At 38.9% G+C, this 23,707-nt stretch overlaps 1 protein-coding gene across 5 annotated transcripts in view; it reads left to right on the top strand.

Annotated features, from left to right (window-relative positions):
- Positions 1-23,707, top strand: part of Dennd1a (DENN domain containing 1A) — a 473,824-nt gene that overhangs the window by 28,030 nt on the left and 422,087 nt on the right. For 4 of the 5 annotated variants that reach the window (XM_021192483.1, XM_021192480.2, XM_029536942.1 and 1 more), the window contains exon 2: positions 13,362-13,432. In XM_021192483.1, the coding sequence (XP_021048142.1) occupies positions 13,362-13,432 (71 nt within the window). Of the gene's footprint in view, positions 1-13,341; positions 13,433-23,707 lie in introns of those variants that run through there. The other variant, XM_021192482.1, reaches the window with a different exon arrangement.

The raw sequence follows: 23,707 nt of genomic DNA, 5'->3' as shown, positions 1-23,707 counted from the left end.
TCACCAGCCCCCAATTTAGTTTTGAATCTTCTACATCTCAAGGTTTTTGAATAGGTAGAATGAAGTTATTAGTAACTATTTGAAAGTTATTTCTGCTAGTTCTAATTGATATATTTGTTATAAGTTGTATTTTTCCAGCTTATTGAATGTTCTAAAGGTTTTGATTGAATGTCTGTTGCTGAATATTTTACCTTGTTGAGTGCTGGTTCTTTTAATATTCTTTTAAAATATTTATTATTATTTTTAATTATGTATGTGCATTGGGAGCAGGTACCTAAGGGGAACATGGGTTTCAGATCCCTCTGGAGCTGGAATTAAAGGTAGTTGTGAGCTGTCTAGTGAAGGTGCTGGGAAATAAACTCAGGTTCTCTCCAAGAGCAGTACATGCCTTTAACATCTGAGTCATCTCTCTTGTTCCTGAGTCTTCCTGACCTGGGTCCTCAGTTTTCTGGGAGGTCTGACTGCTCAGTTTTGAAGGCCTTTACAATTGCCTTCAGGTAATGACATTATGGTTTTTGAAGGGAGTATATACATATATATTTCTTGAAAATAAAAATCAGTAGAAGTAGGGATTTCAAAGGTGTATGCAGTTGCCCAAACTCATAGAGCTGTGCACTTATAGTATGTGTATTCTGGTGTGTGCATGATAGAATAGGTACAGTTGTGTAGCTACAATTGCATATTGTAGGCATCAAATTAATTTAATAAAAAGAGGATGATGTCTGATACACCGCTTGGACTCTAATCTCTGTCTTTTGCAAGCTAGGGGGCAGCCTTTTTAAAAACTTTGTTGTATTTCAGTGGCCTCACCTATAAAGTGAGAATAAATATGATGGACTCTTTAGTGGGGTTATTAGGAAGAGTAAAGATAATATAGAAGTGCTTACAACAATACCTGACATATAGTCATACTTAACTCTTAACAAGGGCTAGAAACTTTTTGCTCTTGTGTAGATTATCACCATTATTAATGGGACTAATGGTGATAGCCCTCCCTTCAAGGATTGGCTTGAGGCTAAAGATAGACTTGGAAGCCATCAGTGAAACAAGTAGTTCATATTGCACATTTTCCTAAGTAGCTTTGTGAACACCTGAAAATAGTATGTCAGATACTCTAGGAACATATTTTTGGGGAGGTAGTGAAGCTTTTGGTGATGTGTCAGTGGCATCTGCTTCTCCCTACTTGTCCGGGCCTCTCCAGTATGACTGCTTTAAACATTCCTGAGGAGTTTGGGAATAGGTAGCATGGTGTGGCAGAAAGATATAGGTTTTAGTCTGAAAATCAGCCTTTCGTTGGAGTTCTGCTTCTCCTTACACTCAGTTTCCCTTACTGTACAACAGAGAAAATGACAGGTGCATGGCAGTCAGCATCAGAAGCCCATGGCTCCCAAGTTAAGCGTGCAGTGTTGTACAGATACTTTGCTCTTGACTCGGGGCTAGAAGCTGAGTCTTCAGACCATTGATTTTCTTACATTGCTTTTGCTAAGTATTTTTTTCCTTTGCAGAGGAGTGACTTTCTTTTAGTTTTGGTAAAATGTGAATTTTTTTTCTTTAGTGCCACAGTTTATCCCTTGGTCTTAAAAGTCAGTTTGCTCAATCCCTAGACTAATGTTTCTGTTTAGTTTCTTCTTCATTCTCTGGGTTGCATTTAGTAATAGTATTTGAAAATATAAGTTTGAAATATACAATAATGTGTAGATTCACTTACAAGATCTATCATTGGTAAGGAGAAGAGATTTATTTATTTTTGTTTTTTATTAGAGAGACAGGGTGGGGAAGGGAAGAACACTTTTTTCCTTTTCTTTTAATTAATTTATTTTTTAACATGTCATATTTCATTCCTCCCCATCCCCAATCCACCCCCAACGGTTCCACATCCCATACCTCCTCCCTACTCTGCTGTCTCCATGTGGATGTTCCCACCCCCCACCCCACCTGACCTCTAAACTCTCTGGGGCCTCCAGTCTCTTGAGGGTTAGGTGCATCATGTCTGAATGAACACAAACCCAGCAGTCCTCTATTGTATGTGTGTTGGGGGCCTCATATCAGCTGGTGTATGCTGCCTGGTTGGTGATCCACAGTTTGAGAGATCTCAGAGGCCCAGATTAATTGAGACTGCTGGTCTTCTTACAAGATCACCCTTCTCCTCAGCTTCTTTCAGCCTTCCCTAATTCAACAAGGGTCAGCTGCTTCTGTTCATTGGTTAGGTCCAAATATCTGCATCTGACTCTTTCAGCTATCTGTTGGGTCTTTTGGAGGGCATGGTAGATCCCTTTTTGTGAGCACTCCATAGCCTCAGTAAGTGTCGAGCCTTGGGACCTCCCCTTGAGCTGGATCCCACTTTGGGTCTGTTGCTGGACCTTCATTTCCTCAGGCTCCTCTCCATTTCCATCCCTGTAATTCTTTCAGACAGGAACAATTATGGGTCAGAGTTGTGACTGTGGGAAGGCAACTCCATCCTTCACTTGATGACCTGTCTTTCTGCTGGAGGTGGGCTCTACAAGTTCCCTTTCTTCAGTGTAGGGCCTTTCATCTAAGATCCCTTTGAGTCCTGAGAGTTTCTCACCTCCCAGATCTCTGGTGCATTCTGGGGGGTCTCCCCAACCTCCTATTTCCCAAGATTGCCTGTTTCTAATCTTTCAGCTGGCCTCAGGACTTCAGTCCTTTTCCCTCACCCAATACCAGGTCAGTTCCCCACCTTTCCCTACCGGTCCCTCCCTCCCGACTTGTGATTGCTTTCTTCTCCCTTCCAGGTGCGACTGAGGCATCCTCACTTGGGCTATTCAGCTTGTTGATCTTTTTGAGTTCGGTGGACTGTATCTTGTGTATTCTGTACTTAAAATTTTTTTTTTATTGGCTAATATCCACTTATTAGTGAGTACATACCATGCATGTACGGAAAGAACACTGTTTTGAAGTCAGAGGATGACTCTAGGGAGTGGCTGCTTTCCTGCCATTTTGTTTTTAGGCAAGGTTTCTCTTGTTTCTGTGTACTATAGGCTGGCAGGCACATGAGCTTCCAGGCTAGTCTTCTGTCTTTGCCTTCCATGTCAAAATAGGAGTTGGGGTTACAGATGCACATGGCTGCATTTGGCATTTTTAAATGTAGGTTTTGGAAAATTGAACTTTTTAATGTAGGTTCAGTTGCCAAGAAGGCACAACAGATTTATTTATTTATTTATTTTTTACAAATAATAGCTCTTACACCAATTTAGTATATAAAACACTTTATCTTTCTTTTTCTTTTCTTCCTTTCTTTTTTTTTTGTTGTTGTTTTTTTTTGTTTGTTTTTTTTTTTTTTTTTTTTTTTGAGACAGGGTCTCCACATAGCTCTGGCTGTCTTGGAACTCTGTAGGTCAAGCTGGCCTCCAAGTCACAGAGGTCCACCTATCTATACCTCCCAAGTGCTGGGATTAAAGGCATACACTGCTATACCTGGCTACTTTCTCATTTTTCTTGTTTGTTATCCTGGAAAGAATTTTTCTGATGAGCAGGGCAGATGTCACCTCTGGATAGAGAGGAAACTGAATGATAAGATGATTTGTACCACTTTATATGACCCAGCACAAGGGAAGGCCTGGGCCAAGTAGTGGGAGTGGGTGGGTAGGGGAGCAGGGGCTGGGGGGGGGGGATATAGGGAACTTTCAGGATAGCATTTGAACGGTAAATAAAGAAAATAATAATAATAAAAAAAGATGATTTGTACCAATTGCATTGCAAGTGAGGAATCTACCTGTTATTTTGAACCCAAGCTTTGTGATATTTTGTAATTAAACCACAGATTAATATCATGAGAAAATCCTTTAAGCACGTCAAGGAAATTAGTATTAGTGAAGGTTCCTGTTAAAAATCTTAAAAAAAAAAAAACCAACTAAGATGTAGAGAAAAGTTGTGAATATAAAATATAGAAGTTTTTAACAGAGAAAAGCACCAATTTAGAGTGATGTGCAAAAGTGGTGCCCCAGCAACTCTGAATACCTCAGGTGCTTGTCCTTTAAGCAAGATCAGTGTCCTGTGTAACAACACTGCAACAGTAGAGTCAGTACTACACCTAATCCTTAGTCCCGACTCAAATTTCAGTAACTGTCCCAATGATACCCTTGATAGTCCAGTTCAGACTTACACCTTACCTTTAGCTGTAAGGTCTCCTTTTTTTCCTTCAGCTGGAAGAGACCTTGCTTCTTTCCTTAGTTTTCAGAAGACACCTTGAAGATCACAGACTGGATTTTTAAAAAAAGAATCTTCTGCTTGAATGTTTATCAGGCTAATTGTCTCTGCCAGGCAGGACCACCCCACAAGCCTGGCTCCACCCCTCTCTTTGCACAAAGACTTTGTCTAATTACCAGTATCTGTCACTTTGATGACTTCATTCAGGTTGGTTTTTATTTTATTTTTTTCACCAAGTTTTACCCTGAAAAGTCACTTTTTTTTTTTTTTTTTTTGGTATTCAGTGTTTTGTCGGGTGATACTTGGAAACAATATCAATGCCTGAATTTTCATTTAAGCTTATAACTCCTTCATTTATATCAATATGGTTTTCTGTTGTATCTAGCAGGTTGGACTTTGTTATTAAGGATATCATTATTGATTTTGATACTTAATTTGCCCCGAGTTTGACCAATGGAAGCCCTTTCAGCTTCTGTCCTTTTTGATATATCTTTGCCATTCTTTGAACTCTACTTTCTGGTACAATAAGCTATTCCAAGTTCATCTTGTACTTTGTTTATCCAGTCCTGCAATCAGCTATGTCTCTGAAGAGCCCTGGTTCCTTTTAGATTGTATTTAGAAGCCAGTGTTTTGGTACACAGTGTGTTCATTCTACTGGGGTATTGATCCTCTTAGGCTGTCTCAGTAGACAGAGCCAAGAAATACATGGGTATTAAAAATCATTTACAGTTAATTTTTATAACTATACATATATTTATATATTGAGAATATGTTGAGTATTAAATATATTGACTAAGACATATATCTATACCTATCTGTCTTGAATATTAAGTATATTGACTAAGACATATCTATATCTATCTATATCTATTTATCTACCTTGAATATTAAATATATTGACTAAGACATACATCTATATCTATCTCTTTCTATCTGTCTGTTTGTCTGTCTGTCTTAGTGTTTCTATTGCTGCAACAAAACACCATGGCTGAAAAGCAAGTTGGGGAGGAACGGGTTTATTTGGCTTATACTTCCAGATTGTAATCCATCATTGGATGACATCTGAAAAAGAACTCAAGCAGGGCTGGAACCTGGAGGCAGGAGCTGATGCTGAGGCCCATAGAGAGGTGCTGCTTACTGGCTTGCATCTCATGGCTTGCTCAGCCTGTCTTTTTGTAGAACCCAAGACTACAAAGCCACAACAGGCCAGGCTCTCCCTCATTGATCACTAATTGAGAAAATGCTTTACAGTTGGAACTCATGTAGGCATTTCCCCAACTGATGCTCCATTCTCTGTAGTGACTCTAGCTTGTGTCAAATTAACATACAAAATCAGCCTGTATGTACATAAAATACATGTTTGTGTGCATTCATGCCTGAATGTGTTCATGCCTGCATATATATATATGTATATATATATATATGTATATGTATATATTTACATACACACACACACACACACACATGCCATGGCACAGATGTGGTCAGAAGACTACTTAATGGAATCTGTTTTCTCTTTCTGTTTTTACTTGTGTTCTGTGGATTGAACGCACATCACCAGGCATGTATAGCAAGTGCTTTTATCTGCTGGACCATCTCACTGACTCCACTTTTTACATTTTTAAAGGGCAAATGTATTTATTGGTAATGAAATACTGTCTTTGCATATGCGGACTACTGTTGATATGCCTAAATTATCCATGGAATCTTGGCCTGTGAAAGAATTTGTGAATACTGTGTGGAGTTCTGCACATTTGCTGAGGGATGCTCAGCTTCTGAGCCCCTGTTTGGAATGCAGCTGGACTCCTCTAGTCACCCTGGTAGCATAGAGTGGTGAAAAACTCTTTCCTTAGTGATATATGGAAGATGAAGCTTTATAACTCCTTTTATAGCAGTATCTATGTATCTTTATTAATGTGATCCCGAGAATATTATTAGAAATGAAGAGTGAAGTGTAAAGTCTTAAAATGGCTTGTTTGTATAATTGTACAACTAAGTTAATCACTTGTAACAAGTCTCAACAATGACTGTATTCTCCTAGGAAGGTGTTAACTTGTTATGGGGTAGAAAGCACCCTTTGATACAGTATTTTCAGTCTGGAAAAACGGCTTTAATTTTAGAGTCCACTGAAACAAATGGAGACTTGTTGGGAATATTAACACTACCTTTTTCTTGTTTGTTTAGTTTAACAGGATCAGTGTTTATTAGGTGATGTTTGCTAGCAAGCTCTGATGTGTATACTATTTCTGTTGACCATGTTATCAGTGTTCAGACAGTGCCAGTTGGTATGAGTTTCATACCTTGGCTCTTCACGTCTCAGTTTGTAAGAAGCACTGTGTCAAAAATGGCTTGGAGTTGTTAAAGTCAGTGATGTGAGATCTCTGAGTAGTGCATTTTAGGGTTGTCCACTTAAAAGAACAGGGGCTCAGCACTGTGGCCCAGACTGATTTTCTGAGGAGTCTGTGTAACGTTTTTCTGTTAATCTCCTAACATGCTCTAATTGAAGGAAAGCAGATCTTAATTGAAATCTGATGATCCCGCAGAATAGCATGATGTTTTGGATAGGGTGTAGTAGGGAAACAACCAGTAAACTATCCTGCTGCGTGAATATCGTCAAAGCTTTTGTCTGGTGGCTTCAAGTTGATCGTATGTAGTCAGTCTGAGACCATAGTCCTGAGCACTGAGCAAGGATCTTCCTGTGAATCACTGAGAACTGTCTTTACTGGAGAGGTAGTGAATAGAATGTTGTCTTGACTTCATTCTCGTCTTCATTCTTCCAGAAGCAAGAACTGAACAGATTTCTGTCAAACACATTTTAGCTGTTTGTGTCTGTCACTTTCTGGTGTGTAAGAGCTGTAGCTGTTGTCAGCAGGTGTGACTTATTGATACTTTTGACTCCAAAGGAAAACATCTTTAAAGAGTAATAGGTGAGAGCACTGAGCTCTGTAAATTCCTTCTTGTCAGAGAAAGAGAGGGTGGAAAGTACTTGTCAGGCCGGAAGAAAACTCATTCAGGAAATATTTATTGTGCCAGTTGTCAGACCAGGGTTATGAGTGCCCTCAAGGAGCTACCAGTCTGTTGGGGTGGATGGATGCTTAATCGAGACACCACAGTGTTTCTCAACCTTAGATGCACTTTGGAATAAACTGAAGAGTTAAAAAGAATTCGGATGCTGGACTGGAGGGATGGCTCAGCGATTAAGAGCACTGACTGCTCTTCCAGAGGTCCTGAGTTCAATTCCCAACAACCACATGGTGGCTCACAACAATCTGTAATAGAATTGGATGCCCTTTTCTGGTGTGTCTGAAGACAGCTATAGTGTACTCATATAAATGATTATAAAAAAAATTGCACATGCTTGGGATTTTTGTGGTCTAAGGCAGAGGTTCTCAAGCTGTGGGTTTTGACTCTATTTTGGAATTGTCGAATGACCCTTTCATAGGGGTCACATATCATATATCCTGTGTATCAGATATTTACATTATGGTTCATAACAGTGGCAAAATTACAGTTATGAAGTAGCAATGAAAATAATTTTATGATTGGGGTCATCACAGCATGAGGAACTATATTTAAGGATTATGGCATTAGGAAGCTTGAGAACCATAGGTCTGTGGTACATCATAGGCATCAAGATTCTTAAAACTCTCTAGGTAATCATAATTGTATCCAGGTTGAATTCAATAAGAGCCTGGAGAGTGGGAAGCACAGTAAAGAGGAGGGGCACTTAAACTTGTCAGAAAACGTCAAGGCATAAGGACTGTCTTAGTTAGGGTTTCTATTGCTGTGATGAAACAACATGACCAAAGCAACTTGGAGAGGAAAGGGTTTATTTGGCTTGTATTTTCACATCACTGTTCACCACTGAAGGAAGTCAGGGCCGGAACTCAAAATGGGCAGACACCTGGAGTCAGGAACTGATGCAGAGGACATGGAGGAGTGCTGTTAACTGGCTTTTGTCACATGGTTTGCTCAGCCTACTTTCTTATAGAACCCAGGAACACCAGCCCAGGCGTGGCACCAGCCACCATGGGCTGTTTCCTCTTCCACCAATCACTAATTAAGAAAATACCCCACCGGTTTGCCTCAACCAGATCTTATGGAGGCATGTTCTCAATTGAGGCTCCATCCCTGCCAGTGACTCTAGATTGTGTCAAGTTGACATAAAACTAGCCATCATAGGGAGGCTTGAGCTGAAGTTTGAGATTAGAAACTTCTTGAAAGGCTGAGAACATAGGTCCTTGTTGAAGGGAAGAGCAGCTGAGTAATTTAGGACAGGGAAGTGCCTGGTGCCTTATGTGTCAGTTCCACGGTCTTTTGCTGTTTCCTTGCCTTGTCTTTAGCATGTATGCTATGTGTGGACCTTAGTGGTTCTAATCTCCAACCCAGGGCTAAATGTAACCTATATTAGGAGTTGTAGAAAATTATGTGTGGTCCTGCAAAAGCACTGTTTATGATCACAGAATCCAAGAAGTATTTAGTAAATGATGGTCGTTGTACAGTAATAATACTATTACTAGAATTGGAACATGGTTTGATAGAGACATCCTGGTTCTTTATGGCTAGAACTTACAGTGCAAGACCATAGGATATGCTAGTGAGTGGCAAAGAATATGTTTGGCAGGTAGGCAGAGTCCCAGATGAGGGCATGTATAAGAGTAAAAGGCAATTAATAATGGGGCACCATGGCAGAACCAGGACATTTCCATGGTAATATGCTAAGATGTATCACAAAGGGCTCTGGGAAAACTTGGGTCCATATTGGAAAATTGGCTCTGAACATGGTATTCTCAGCATCATTACGTGTTCTAAATTAGCAGTGAGTGTTAATAGGACAGAAATAGGATTTTCAGCTTCTTTAGCCAAGTAGTTAAAAATACTGAGTGTCTTGAAGAGTGTTGGAGGAATAAGCGGTCTCAAGGTGCTCTCAGATCCTGTGCAAGTTGTTATGGCCTTTATTGTTTACAGGTTTAATGAGAAAATTAAGAAAGGATTGCTTGGCCATTTGCATTTAGAGGAGGCACTTTTTAATTTACTTTTTGATTTGCAGAGAAATAAAAAAATGTCTCCATCTGCACTGGCTTCATTGGCCCTTAAAATAACTTATGTATATTTGTTATGTTATGTAACCTGTCACAACATTAGTCACCACTTCTTCCATAAGGCAACATGTAAACCATCATGGGTAAGCATGACTAGATCTTATAATTATAGACCAGTTTGTTCTTAGCATCTTAGTCAGCTTCTGCTTTCTTTCTTTTGAGAGAGAGACAGAGAGAGAGACAGAGACAGAGAGACAGACAGAGAGACAGACAGAGACAGACAGAGACAGACAGACGACACTGGCTAACTGACTGGCTGGCTGGCTGGCTGGCTGGCTGTTATAGTCTTTGGCTCCAGGTAGAGCTCTGCCTGCTGAGCTAAGAATCTTAGGCTTATTACTTAACCCATTGGAGTGAGGGGGAGAGGGAGAGACAGAAAGGCGGGGATTGTCTCTCTCTCTCTCTCTCTGTCTCTCTCTCTCTCTCTCTCTCTCTCTCTCTCCTTGTATTCTTGGGATACTTGTTTCTACAAATGGCCTTTTTCTAATGAAATATACCTTTCATTAGAAAAATATCATTGAAAGGTTCTGAGATGTATTCTGTTCATTTTATGTACAATTTAGTAGTATACACTAAATTATTTGGGAGAATTCCAGTTGACTGGATCTAAAATGTGATCACAAGTCAAGTAGAACCACTATGAGCTGCTGGCTACTTGTTAGGAAAATTCTGGGAGAAAGAAGTCTGTCTTAATTAGTACTCTAATTAATTGTAGTCCATACTAAAGGTTGAAGCCTGTGGACCTGGATGATCATACCTATCATTTCTTTTAGACTCCAGGAAGACTAGTTTCCACTTCCTTTGTCCCTTACAAATATCTATGTGGTTAGGTATGGAGGAAACACTACCTAACATGAGAGACCATACCCTGTTCTTCAGCAGCTTATGTGCAGAAGATGAAAGCTAACCATAATCAGTGTTGAGACTGGTATAATGTGGAGAATTAAATTAGGTGCTGGACAGTGTGATGGAGTTGGTCTTTCTGAGTAGGGTTTTGAGTGACAGAATCACTATGTGAAATTTTCTGTGAAGGGTCCTAACATAGGTGTGAGTGAGCAGCAGAAGACCAGTGTGCCTGGGTCTAGTGAGCCAGAAGAAAGAGATCTGAAGTGAAGTTGGATAGGTAGGCAGAGGCCAGATCATGTAAGCTCTGCCTCCCCTTTGTCTTTAACTCCATTTTTCAAAATTATGGCAATATACATAAAATAAAAATTTTTATTGTAATCATTTGAAAGTGCTCAGTTCAATGGCACTAGATGCATCTGTATTGCTCTGCACCCATCCGGCACTAGAATTTGAGGTTTGTGGACTTGGGTGTGCGGGGTGCTTTGGATACGTTTAGCATGAAGGGCTGACACAGTCTGAATTTTAGAATGAATGGACTGCTGCATAAAAAATAGAGGTATAATCACATGGGGGAAAGAATGGAAGTAGTGAGGCTGTCAGGAGAGTAATGCATTAACTGTGGGTATCACGAAGCACGCTATTCTGGATTTTTATTTAATTTTTTGGAGTGTGTGTGCTGGAGCAGAACATAGAGGCATGGTTCCACTGAGTTAAATGTTAATTTCCCAACTCACCTGGATAAATTTTGATAGCAGAATCTGATAGCAGCAAGCAGAGCTTGCTGACTAGTTGGTAATGACATATAAAGAGGTCAGAGAAAGTAAGTTTTGTTGGTTTTGATAGCTGGTAGAGTTCAGGAGGTAGAATTTTGGGAAATAAAAACATATGTTAAATTAAAATGTGTTTGAGGTGTCTAAGCATAAGTGTTGAGTAGGCTTAAGAAATCTGGAATCAGGGAAGAAGTCAGGTTGAAGATAGGATTTAGGGGCTTGCCAGCATTTGCTCAGTAATTAAAGCCATGAGACTGAATGAGATCATCTAGGTAATGAGTATAGACAGCAGAGTCTTGATCAGGTTCAAGAGTGAGTTCCACAGAGAAGCACCAGTAAGAAAGGCAGAGAACCATCAGAGCGGATCTCCTGGAAGGGAAAGGAAGAATGTGTTTGAAGGAGGAGGGCAATTGATCAGCTGTTCCAAAGCTGCTTGGAGGATAAGGCAAGCACTAAAAACTGTGCATTTTAATGCATAGATGCATGTGCAAGTCTTTGGTGTCCATGGCAAGTTATTGCAATGATACAATGGTTTTATGCTGTCTGCTTGAAATATGTTCCAGGAAGGAAGATGGACCAGAAGCAATGAGAACAGCTAGAACTCACAGAGATCCTCCTGATTAAAAGGGTGTGCCACTACTTCCAGCTATGTGTAAAGCACATCTTGAAATCTGTTTTAATCCAGAGAAGCAATGTTCTGAGATGAAATCCAGCCATTTGTAAAAGAAAGGTTCTTAGGTGGCAATCTTCCTAATGCTTTTCACATTCTACCATCTACTGTTTGTGACAGAAAAGCGCCCCTTTTGTCAAATGTTCTACCTTGAGGTTTCTGACTGGAAGGGATGTTTCTGTGTGGTATTTCATATACATTTTGGTGCCAATTTTAAAGGTCATTTCTACCCTTTTTGGTGGTGGGGGGAAAGCAAGCTTTTTAAGCCCTAAAGACTTAAGTTTAGTTTTTGTTTTTAAAAGTAAGATGCTCTGATTTAGTATCTTATTTTTTGGAAACTATATTTAACAAAATATATTTAAATACCTTGAATTTTAGAATAGTCAACTCTCTCTACTCAAGGCACTTATTTAAAGCTAAAGCCTCAGGTTTTTTTATAGTGAAAAACTGATCTTTCACAAATTAGAAAACATTTTTCTTTCTACTACAGAAATAGAGCAAGCATTACCTTAGTTTCTTGACTCTTAAGATGCTACTATTTATATGATGGATGGTTATTTTATGTGTTACTAAGAAAAATGTTACCGTTTACAATGGCAACTGTTTACAGTGGGCTGAGGATGTGAAAGTATCAGGGACCAAAGGTCATTGTCTAGTCAATGAAACATGGACAGCCAGCTAAGGGAGGCAGACAAGTTCTTTAGACTGTATTTCATTAGGCCCCTCACTTGCACAATGAGAGTAACAGCCCCACACCTTACAGTGCCACATTAAGTATCGCAAGAGATAAAATTTATCTCATGTAGGAAATGTAGGCTTTTCTGGGAACATTCTAAGTATTTCTTTGGTTTAAATTTAGACCCTTAGATATTATTAAATAACTTAGAAATGTTCGTATTTGAGCTTTGTTGTCAGGTTTCAAATATAGTTTACTTAGGTATTTGAAAATATAATTTTTTTTTTTTTTTGACACAAGGTCTCTAGCTGGCCTGAAACTTGCTATGTAGATCAGGTTGGCCTCAGAGATCCACCTGCCTTTGCCTCCCAAGTGCTGGAATTAAAGGCATATATCACTGTGCCTGGCTTGCTAAATGATTTTTATTCAGTCTGGAAGTAGTTATCTTTTTGTTATAGCAGAAAAGGTAACATAACCATACATTTTGATAAGGCAGAAGTAACAACTATAAACATTCTGGTAGTGCTCTGGTCTTCCATGAGTTTATTATGAATGCTCATGACATTAAAAAGGTAAAGGAAAAAGGTAAAGGGATATAATAGTAAGCATTCATACGCATGGTATTGCCAATGCAGGCAAATGATGTCTTAAATTTAGATTAACTTCTCACGTTCAGAATAGTCTAGTGAGGTGATTGCTTCTCTAGTTTGGTATTCCAAGGCTGTATCAGCAACATGCCATTTTTTGTCATATGTGTGCTTTATCTAGTAATGTAGCAAAGTGTGCTGCTTCTAACTGTTGGTGCTTTGAGCTGAATTTCCTCAAAAATTCTCCCTACAGCTTTGGAGATGCTGCTGTGGAAGTTAGAAATGACACAGGTCAAGTCATAGTCATGGTTAACTTACTATGTCCAGACATTGCGTCCAGATTACTGCTGTGTATTTTCTTAAAGTTACACAGTGCTTGGGGATAGCTATTTTTATCTTGTATGCTATGAAGGTTGTGGCCCAGAAATTAAATACCCTGCCCAAACTTTCACAGCTATTCAATTGAAATCTACTTCACACCGAATTCCATGTGTTTTGCATAATGTTGCCTCAGTCAGTAATCATGATTTGTTTCCTTTGTAGGCAAAACCCAGAGACTACATTTGAAGTGTATGTGGAAGTGGCTTATCCTAGGACAGGTGGCACTCTTTCAGGTACTCATTCATCTAATTATGATAATGATATGTTTCTTCATTGTATGGAATAACTGTACACAGCAGAAAATAGATGAATAATGTGATGTCTTTAAGTTTTTTCTAAGTGTCTTTTCTTGTTTCTCATACACATGTCATCCTGGGGAGGTGGGAGAATAAAAAGCACAGTGAATACTTTGGGATCCACTGCTTTAGCAGGATTGAAATATGGCTTTATTTATTTTTATCATTGGGTGTTGGTTTGCATCTATCACGGATGCTTGGAAACCAACTTATTAGGCCTTGCTAATGAGCAAGGCAGTTTAATGGAATTAGACTGCAGGACTCAAATTAATAGAAAGGGAATTCTTTGCTACTAAACTGCTCGAAATAGATTGAATTTAGCAAAACTCTTGATAAAAGAAGGTTAGAGACTAGTTAGAGGAAATTCCTCTGGCCCTAGCATTTATTCTATTTCCTAAGTGCCCTAAACAGTGGGGTCTCAGATGAGGTTACAACATCTTGTACAGCTGTGTACATCACTTCTTCTTTTTTTGTTTTTGCTTTTTCAGGATAGGGTTTCTCTATAGCCCTGGATGTCCTGGAACCCATTCTGTTGACCAGGCTAGCTTCAAACTCAGAGATCCGCCTGCCTCTGCCTAGCAAGTGCTGGGATTAAAGGCATGCACCACCACTGCCTAGCTTGTGTAGATCACTTCTTGCCCTAAAATCCTTTCACTTAGTGAGAAAAATAAAGTTGTACCCTTTTTCTTGGTGCCATTTGCCGAATGTTAGGAGCTCTTGGTCCTTGCACCCAAACATTTGTGTATATTATTTGATGTTTAGGGAGAGTAAATTTACTTGGATTAGAAATTTGAAGTAATAACTTATGGCTTTAATTGGCTTTATGCCTTTGGTACTGTTTTCTATTGCCTTATTTTCATTAGATTCTTTTTTTTTCCATTAGATTCTTATATACATAGTGACTTTTGATCAAAGCCCTTTATTCTGTTATACATATGCTATCAACTGTCAACACTTACAATGTAAATCCTTAAAGATAGTTGAGAAAGTCCTATTGAGAAGTTAGAATTCTTGTTTAAATTCCACTTCACACTGCTAAGTTGCCTTCTTGAGGGCAGTACTTGTGTTGCATGCATCTCTCTACGTTTTCTGCAGGGCTTTACATGGCATTACTGGTATTTATAAAAATGAAGAATTTCCCTCCATGTGAAGTAGATTACAAATTTATGCTTGTTTGGAAGTAGACAGTTAGATCCTTGTTAAGCCATGTCTCTTATTGTACAGGGAGAGTACTGGATTTAGAAGCAATAATCAGGTGTGCATGCAGCTACTTCTCTGTGGGTGGACCCCATTCAGTACCCATTTGATGCCAGCTGTGATCTTACAGATAAATTCAAGGATGAATGTTTTATTATATTTGTAGTTACCTAATTTTCCCTCTTCAGTGTTGTGGAATTTTCCCCACAGTTAAAATTTATTTTTTGAAAGATGAAAAAAAAAATAAAAAAAAAGAAAGCCACAAAGTGAGCTGGAAGAATAAGCAGCGAAGCCTTTATCCTGTCTGCTATTATAGCTGTCTGGGTACAGAGCCTAGCGAAGTTACAAAAGGAGACCTGTAGACCACATATCAAAATATTCCAGTATTTAAAGGATGTGTAGGTGGGCATGGTGGTGCTTGCTTGTAATCCTAGCACGTGGGAGGTGAACCCATTATTTTGAAAATATTTTGAAGTTACAAGAGCAGTTTGCTGCATATGCCCTTTCTTAGAGCCCATTATTACCATTGTGTTACAGTTGCTTTGTCACTACATATGCAATCTTTGTTGCAGATGTGGCTCTTTACCCCTAAAATTTTCAAGGGTAGATATTGTAAGAATAAGGATATTTTCTTTTATACTTCTAGTTCAATTGTTGAAATATGAAAATTTAACATTGATTTAATATTAGTTGTTATATTTAAATCGAATTAATTGTTTCAAGAATCTTCTTTATGACATTTTCCCTTCTGATCCAGAATCTAGTACATGTTTATGGAACCTGATACTTTTATGTTTGAAATGTTGTAGAATAGTTTTGTAGCTATATTCATCTTCTCTAATGACATGTGTCAAAAATGTAGGCCTTTTGTTTCATCCCTGTTTTTGTATCCATTTGTCCTGGGTGTCTTCATGGTTACACCCAGGTTGTGTGTTGGTGTGACTCCATGTGTCTTATCAGCAAGCATATGATAGCTATCCTATTATTTGTATTACAAAAATACATAAAACTTACAAGTGTGGGTTAACAAAATAACACAAATGACTACATGACTGTTATTCAGGTTAAGAATGTTGTGTGGTTTTATGCCAAATCTAGTCTTGGCAACAAAGATCCCTGCCCCTATCTTAGGTTATGCCTTAGGAATTCCATGTTGGCTCTCCTTTCATATTGCCACTTTAGGAGGAGCACAAAGTTACTGGACCTATAAAGCATGCCATTTGATGCTTGAACCATTTCACCCTAGACAGTTCTGGGAGAATTTCAGATCTTAGGATTCCTTACCCAAATGGATTTGAGCCTGTATAAGTCTGTTCTGTAGGATCTGTCCTCCTGAGGGTGAACTGTGCTGTTAGTGTACTCACCCCAAGGCCTTGGGTGCTCCTATCCTACCTGGGGAGTGGGAGCAGGACAGATAGAAGGTATAGCAGAACTTGGGGTTGGGTAACCTTGTGTTTGTGTGAAAGCTCCCTTGCTGTGTGGGATCTGGAAGGGGCCGTGGGTAGTCAGCCAATAGCTATTTTCTCTGCTACTACTTTTCTGCATCATACACTAAGCAGGTAAAAACTGCACACCGTGTCTCACTATTTAGTTAGTTCTAAAGGTATATTTTTCATGGTAGGAGGTAAAATATAATAGTTGTAAGCTTGATTTATAACTTTTTGCTTTTTTAAAATGGTTTTTGTTTCTTGTTTTTTGTTTTGGTATTCTAGGCTGACCTTAAATTCATCTTGTAGCTGAGGATGACCTTGAACTTATGGTTCTCCTGCCATCTACTTTCCAAGCACTAGGATTATAGACATGTACTACCATATCCAGATAGCTGACTTAAAGGCTTAAATATTTAGATATATGGTCTGTAGGTCTTTTTTGTACCTTTGCTAGATCTGTAAATGTTAGAGATGGCCTTAGTCATACCCTAGAGCTCCCTCTCTTCCTTTCTTTAGAGGTGACCACCATCCTTTTATGAGAGTCATTCTTTTGTTGTGTTCATAGTTTTATTACATTTGTATGACTCCCTGAAAAAATAATTTAATTGTGCCTGCTTCTCAATTCTATAGACGTAGAATTATTCTTTATGTAGTTTTGTTATGTTTTTGCTCAGTTATGTTTATAAGGACCCTTCATGTTGCATATCACTGTAGGCACTTATTTTTATCATTGTGATATTTATAGAGCTGTACTCCAGTTTTTTTGTTGCTCCTGTTATTACTGGTGCTGGGGATCAAATCTTGGGCCTTGAGCATGCAAGGCAAGCATTCTGTCACTGAACTCTTACACCTAGCCCAGTCCATTCTGTTACTGACAGTAAAATTGCAGTGTTGAAGTCACATGCCAGTTTTGGTTATTGCAAGTGCTGCTATGATTTTCCTTGCACATGCATCTGGTGGGTGTAATGTTACCATTGATTGCATTATGTATCTGATTCCCGTGCCATATTAAACTTATTTAAAGTGGGTTGTGCCCCTCTGCATTCTCATCTGCAGTGTTTGGTGTTACTGCTGCTCTATAACTTCATCAGTACTTGGCATAGTTAGATTTCATCTTTATCAATGTGATAGTTATTTTTATTTTCATTTTTCCTGGTGATAGATTGAACACCTTATTGGTGTGTCTTAAATACTTTCATTTATGTATGTGTGTGTGTGTATAAGTACACACACACACATACATATATAAGTGTAGTTGAATTCTTTAGTTACATTTTTTTCTACTTAAAACACTTTATAAAGTAGTGAGGTATTTTACGTGCCCATCAGCCACCAAACCCAGATACTAATGCACATGCCAGCAAGATTCTGTTGAAGGGACCCTGATATAGCAGCCTCTATGCCAGTGCCTGGCAAACACAGAAGTGGATGCTCACAGTCAGCAATTGGATGGAACACAGGGCCCCCAATGGAGGAGCTAGAGAAAGTACCCAAGGAGCTGTAGGGGGCTGCAACCCTGTAGGTGCAACAACAATATGGACTAACCAGTACCCCCTGAGCTTGTGTCTCTAGCTGCATATGTAGCAGAAGATGGCCTAATCGACCATCATTGGGAAGAGAGGCCCCTTGGTCTTGTAAACTTTATATGACCCAGCACAGGGGAAGGCCAGGGCCAAGTAGTGGGAGTGGGTGGGTAGGGGAGCAGGGGCAGGGGGTGGGTGGGTATAGGGGACTTTCGGGATAGCATTTGAAATGTAAATAAAGAAAATAATAGTAAATAAATTATAAAAAAGTCAAGATACCAATAACTGCTATAAAAAATTGTCTGTGATACGTGGACATATTTGTTACCAAGCAGTGAGAGCAGACAGATAGTCAATGGGGAGAGTTTATGGGATTACCTGCTTCATAGGATTTGTTGCTAACAGATGCATTAATTTGTAACACTAAACATGACATGATCAAATACAGCATGACTGGTTTCTCAATATCACTTTATGTTTCACATACACCTGGAGTTTTTATATCTAGTATGTTACAACATCTGAACTCAAATTTCCCCAATTCCATGACAGATACAAAATGACTGCTTAACTTTAAAACTACACATAGTTAAAACAAGAGCTTACTTCTTATTGAAATACAATATCGGTGAGTGGTAATTTACTAGGTAATGGTGTGTGATACAGTTAATGACTTACATTTTTTATTTGAGTTTGACCTTGAATTTTGATTTACACAGTATGTTCACTGACATTTTTGTGTTGCCTATGTTACCCAAATTCAATAAAAAATTAAAATATTTACAAAAAAATCAGCTAATATTACAAAGACGAGAAAGAACAGAAATATCATTATTTTTAAAGACAGGTCTTTTTTCCATTGTTATGTGTGTGTGTGTACATCAGTGAAGACCTTTAACTGATACGTGTGCTGTGCACTGAGAAATGGGAAGAGGTGTGTGATTTGTCAGTACTGTATAGAAGCTACATCACGAACCGTAACACTGCAGGGATGTGTATCTTCCTAAGGCTGTACAGAGCTTGAGTTGGACATGTGCTCTGTGGTAATTTGTCATATTTCCTTTTGCTGTTCCTAGTGAGTGAACTGTAGCTGAATATATTGACTTCAGACACCTTTGCTCCTTCTACAACTTTCTTGTTGATAGTTCTTTGTGTATTTTTTCTTCTTTTTTTTTCTGTTACTATTTTAGGCACTAATTTGTCTGTTTTAGATGATTGCAAAGAATCTACCTTTGTTCCTCAGATCTGCATCTCTGTGTTTCCGGGCAAACTTACATATAAACCTTACATTGCACAGTGCTAGTGTCTGGGCCTAATCTTCTCTTTGAAGTTTGTTTGCACCCCCTGGAGGGATTAAGTCCCTGCTGTGAGAAGGTGGGCTAAAAAGCACTGAGACCACTTTATGGGTCTTTAATTGAAAGGTTTAGTGTACATTTGTTCTATAAATGCCTGTGAGAGTTCTATTCTTACAATTTTTGCTTACATTGCCATAGATTTTTGTTGTAAATAAAAAATGTATATAGTAAAATTTTTCTCAAGGCAGATTAATATATTACTGGCAGATTATTCTGGTGTATGTGTTTTGACTGTTCATCTTTAAAAATTTAGTATCTTGTTTAGCATGTATAAAAATTTTTAAAGTTTGAAAGGCTATAAAGAAGATAGACTGACCATTTAATAATAGCTGTCATTAATATTTTGGTATACTTATTTCTTTGTAATCTCTGTGTGTGTGTGTATAGATAAAATATATAACCATTTTTCTAAACTTTTGCTATATGTATTTTTGTTTCCTTCAATTAAGGCTTTCTTAAAAATTATTAATAACAAATTAATAATTAATTTGTGAAACCACTTCAGTTGTTATAAGTTATTGCACCAATTGTCTACTTACAATTAAATCTTTATATGCTTCTAGGGTTCTTTCGTAAATGATGGCATTTTTGTGTATAAAGCTTGTCATTTGGGCACCAGATTTTGACCTTTTAAACAGAAGGTGAAATCCAGTCATGATAATTCCTGCTTTTGGAATCTTTGGCATGCACTGTGCAGGATGGTGAGGAGTTCAAGGTCTTCCCTTGGTGACACCAGCCTGGGTTACATGAGATCCTGACTCCAAACCACAGAGTCAAAAAACCCCAAATAAAACACTAACAAATAAACACTCCAAACAACCTCCCCCCCCCTTAAAATTGGTATGTTTTGAGTAGATTTTTGGTATATTTTGTTATATATTTTTAATGCTTTCTAATTGGCCAGTTTGCTGGAGAACTCATACTTCCATAAGGCTTCCAAGATAGGCATCCCACACTGCAGAAGCACTCAACACTGAATTCAGGCTCTCTTGCAAGGATTAATCAGCTTATCCCATGATCAGATGGTGCTGGGCATGCAGAAGCTCTGGAATGCATTTCTACACAAGTGTCTCATTACAGTTGGCCTTTCTGAGCCTGCTGCAGGCACTCTGCCTGGGCAGATGCTTCTCGTTGGGAGAGTGGCAATATCAGGTTTTTCAGGGCTGCTCAGCAGTTCAGCTTCCTTTTGCGTGCACTCCCTCTGCAGTATTTGTAATGTATTAGCCCAATGGCTACTTTTTAAAAAGATGAAGGTGGCAAAGTTGAGAAACTCTTGGGATTTTGTGAAAGCTGTGTTAGTCACAATGCTTTGGAAGCTGACTTGTTCAGTTACCCAGGTGTTAGGCAGCAACCCTAAGAAAAAAATTATTCATTAAAAGTTGTTGTTAAATAACTGTCCATATTTTTATTTGAGCAACTTTGTGAAGAACACTGAGACTTTGCCAACTTAACGATTTTGAGAACCAAGTCTATGATTTAGAACTTCAGCTTTCATTGCACCATGATTGTGGTCTTGGAGTTACATCTGAATCTGTGCTGACAACAGATGCTCCAGTTGAGAGGCTGGAGCAATGGATCAGCAGCGTCTCAGGGTTTCTATTGCTGTGATAAAACACCATAACCAAAGCAACTTGGAGACATAAGGGTTTATTTCGGCAAAAAGCTTACAGTTCAACATCACAGTGCATCACTGAAGGAAGTCAGAACAGGAACTCAAACATGGCAGGAACCTGGAGGCAGGAGCTGATTGATGTAGGGGCATGGCGAGTGCTATTTACTTACCGGCTTTCTCAGCCTGCTTCCTTATAGGATCTCCTGCCCAGAGGGGGCACCACCCACAATGTGTTGGGCCCTCCCCCCTAGATCAATCACTAATTAAGAAAGTGCACTATATGAAAATACCCATGAGAGGAGATACAGAGACAAAGTTTGGAGCAAAAACTGAAGGAAAGGCCATCTAGTGACTGTACCACCTGGGGATCTATCCCATATACAGTTCCCAGTTTTTTAATTAGAAAATATCTAATTAAAAAAAAAATCCAGGAAAAAAAAAAAAGAAAAAATAAAGTGTACTGTAGACCTACCCACAGGCTAGTCTTATGGAGGCATTCCTTTCAATTGAGGTTCCCTTTAGTCAGGGTTTAAGATCATAGATACTCTTCCAGAAGACGTAGGTTTGATGCCTAGAACCCATACAGGTTGTTCACAACCATCAGAGGATCTGACCCATATACCTCTACATAATTAAAATCAAGGAAGATAAAAGAAAAACCCATGACCTTGATGTGGTGACACATACTTTTAATCCCAGCACTCAGGCAGGTGCAAGTGGATCTCTTAAGTTCAAGGGTAGCCTGGTCTACAGAGTAAGTTCCTGGACAGCTAGGGCTACACAGGGAAACTCTGTCTCAAATAGACAAACAGACACAAACCAAGACCCCCCACCCCCCCCAAAAAAAAGCCCAACAGCAACAAAAAACACAAGGAAAGAAAGTTTGACTGTGCTATCTGGTGTATATTGGCACTGTGAGTACATGGAGACTTTTTTGTTGGTGTGCTTTTGTTTTGTCTTTGTTTTTCTGAGACTGGGTTTTGTTGTGTAGCTTTACCCTGGAACTCCCTATGAGAATTGTACTGGACTTGCATTCGTGTTGATCTTGGAGTGCTGGAATTATAAGCATGCACCCACAATGCCTAGCATGTGGGCTCTCTTTTCAGAATCAAGTTTTATTTTAGATTAAAATATTCTTGAGGGAGATCATCTAAAATTACCATCATATTCTTGCATTAACAACAGAGTGAACCCAGCAAACCTAAAGAATGGCAGTAATATAGCTGTCTTTTAAGTTTTTATTCTATTCATTTTTCTCAATATAGTTTTCTGTATGCATGTGTGTGTATTGAAGCCAGAGGTCAGTATCATTGTTGATTACTCTCTAATTTATTTTTTAAGCCACAGACCTCCCACTGAACCTGGAGCTTATCAAATTGACTAGACTGTGGACCAGTGGGTTCTGTCTCCACAGGGCTGGGGTTATAGATAAGCACTTCTGCACCCAGCTATTATGTGGGTGTATGCTTCTGTGGTAGGAACTGAGCCATCTCCCTATCACCAAGCCATCTCCCTAGCCACTAAGTTTTCTTTAATCTTAAATTCTCTAAACTGGTCCTAGGTTTGAAGATCTTAACGTGGGGAAGAGAAACCAGGCTTGTAGAAAATCGTTAGAGAGAAAGCTTTATTCATGATGGACAAAGAAATTTTACTTTTTCTGGCAAGTTTCTTAGTCTTATAGTCAGATCAAATTATTATTCACTCAAAGATTGATTACTTAAAACGTTTATTCAAAGGCTGGTCCATGGTGGTACTCACCTTTAATCCCAGCACTCAGGAGAAAGAGGTAGGCACATCTTTGTAGATTTGAGGCCAGTCTGGTCTACTGAGTGAGTGCCAGGACAACCAAGGCTATGAAGAGAAACTGTGTCTTGAAAAACAACAAAACAAAATCAAAACCAAAAAACCAAAAACCAAAAAACTAAAAACATTTCTTTTACTTTTTTCCCCAATTAAGTACACTTGACATGGTAGTTAGGAAAAGTCTTGTTTGGGGCTGGGGAGATGGCTCAGCTGGTAAAGTGCTTGCTGCTCAAGCATGGCCGTGAGTTCCATTTCTAGCACTCATGTGAAAGAAAAACCTGAGTGCTGTGGCGTGCTTTTGTTTTCCACTGGGAAGGTGGAGGCAGGTGGAACCCTAGGTCCTGCTTACCAGCCAGTGTACTCTAATCTATCCTAGTGAGAAACCCTGTCTCCAAAAGGAAACAAAGGTGTACAGTTTAGGAGGAATATCATTTGAGGTCAACTCCTGGACTACAGACCTTGCATCTCCCTCAGCAACAAAAGAAAGCATTAAACAAAAACAGGCAAGTCTTGTTTGAGGTACAGTCTAGAACCTCTCTCTCTCTCTGAGCTGTTTGTTTGTTTGTTTGTTTGTTTTTGTTTTGAGATAGGATTGCACCTTCCAAGTGCTGAGATTGCAGGTGTTCATGTGTGGCCACAGCTACTTATCACTGTAGTTCTAAAACTGGTTTAGGGTCAGGGGAAACGCTGAGCACTGCAGTGCTGTACTGTTACTGTTTTAAGGTGGCTCCAATAATGCTTTCTTCTTTAAGCTAAAGTTGAGCCTAATAGCTTATGATAATAAATCGGTTGCCAAGCGTGCAATGAAATAAGCATAATCTCAAATTATATAGATCCAAAGTAGGGTCACTCAAGGATAGACATTACTTCTTGCTTGATCCTTGTAGTTCAGCCTAGGAAGTGACCTGTCCAAATGATGGCTTGAATTCTAGTTTGAATTCTTTAAGAAATTATAAATGCTGTGATAGAAATAATACATTACATATGCATGTACATATGTATGCATTTTAGGGAATAAATGAAAACACATGTATCTGCCACTCAGCTTAAGAAGCAGAACATTTTGTGCCTCCCTCAATTTGCTTTTCTCTATCAAGATCACATTTTGAATTTTACATTAATTGTATATCTGCGCTTGGAGCTGGTGCTTTTTATTGTATTGCTGCTACTTCAAATTATCCAGGGAGTTTGAATTGCTATTTTTGGGAAGAAACAGAAAATGAGCCATATCTTATCTTCCCTTCCCTTCCCTTCCCTTCCCTTCCCTTCCCTTCCCTTCCCTTCCCTTCCCT

This window comes from Mus pahari, chromosome 3, assembly GCF_900095145.1.
Source record: "Mus pahari chromosome 3, PAHARI_EIJ_v1.1, whole genome shotgun sequence".
NCBI classification, from domain to species: domain Eukaryota; kingdom Metazoa; phylum Chordata; class Mammalia; order Rodentia; family Muridae; genus Mus; species Mus pahari.
This window is presented reverse-complemented; position numbering and strand designations above follow the sequence as displayed.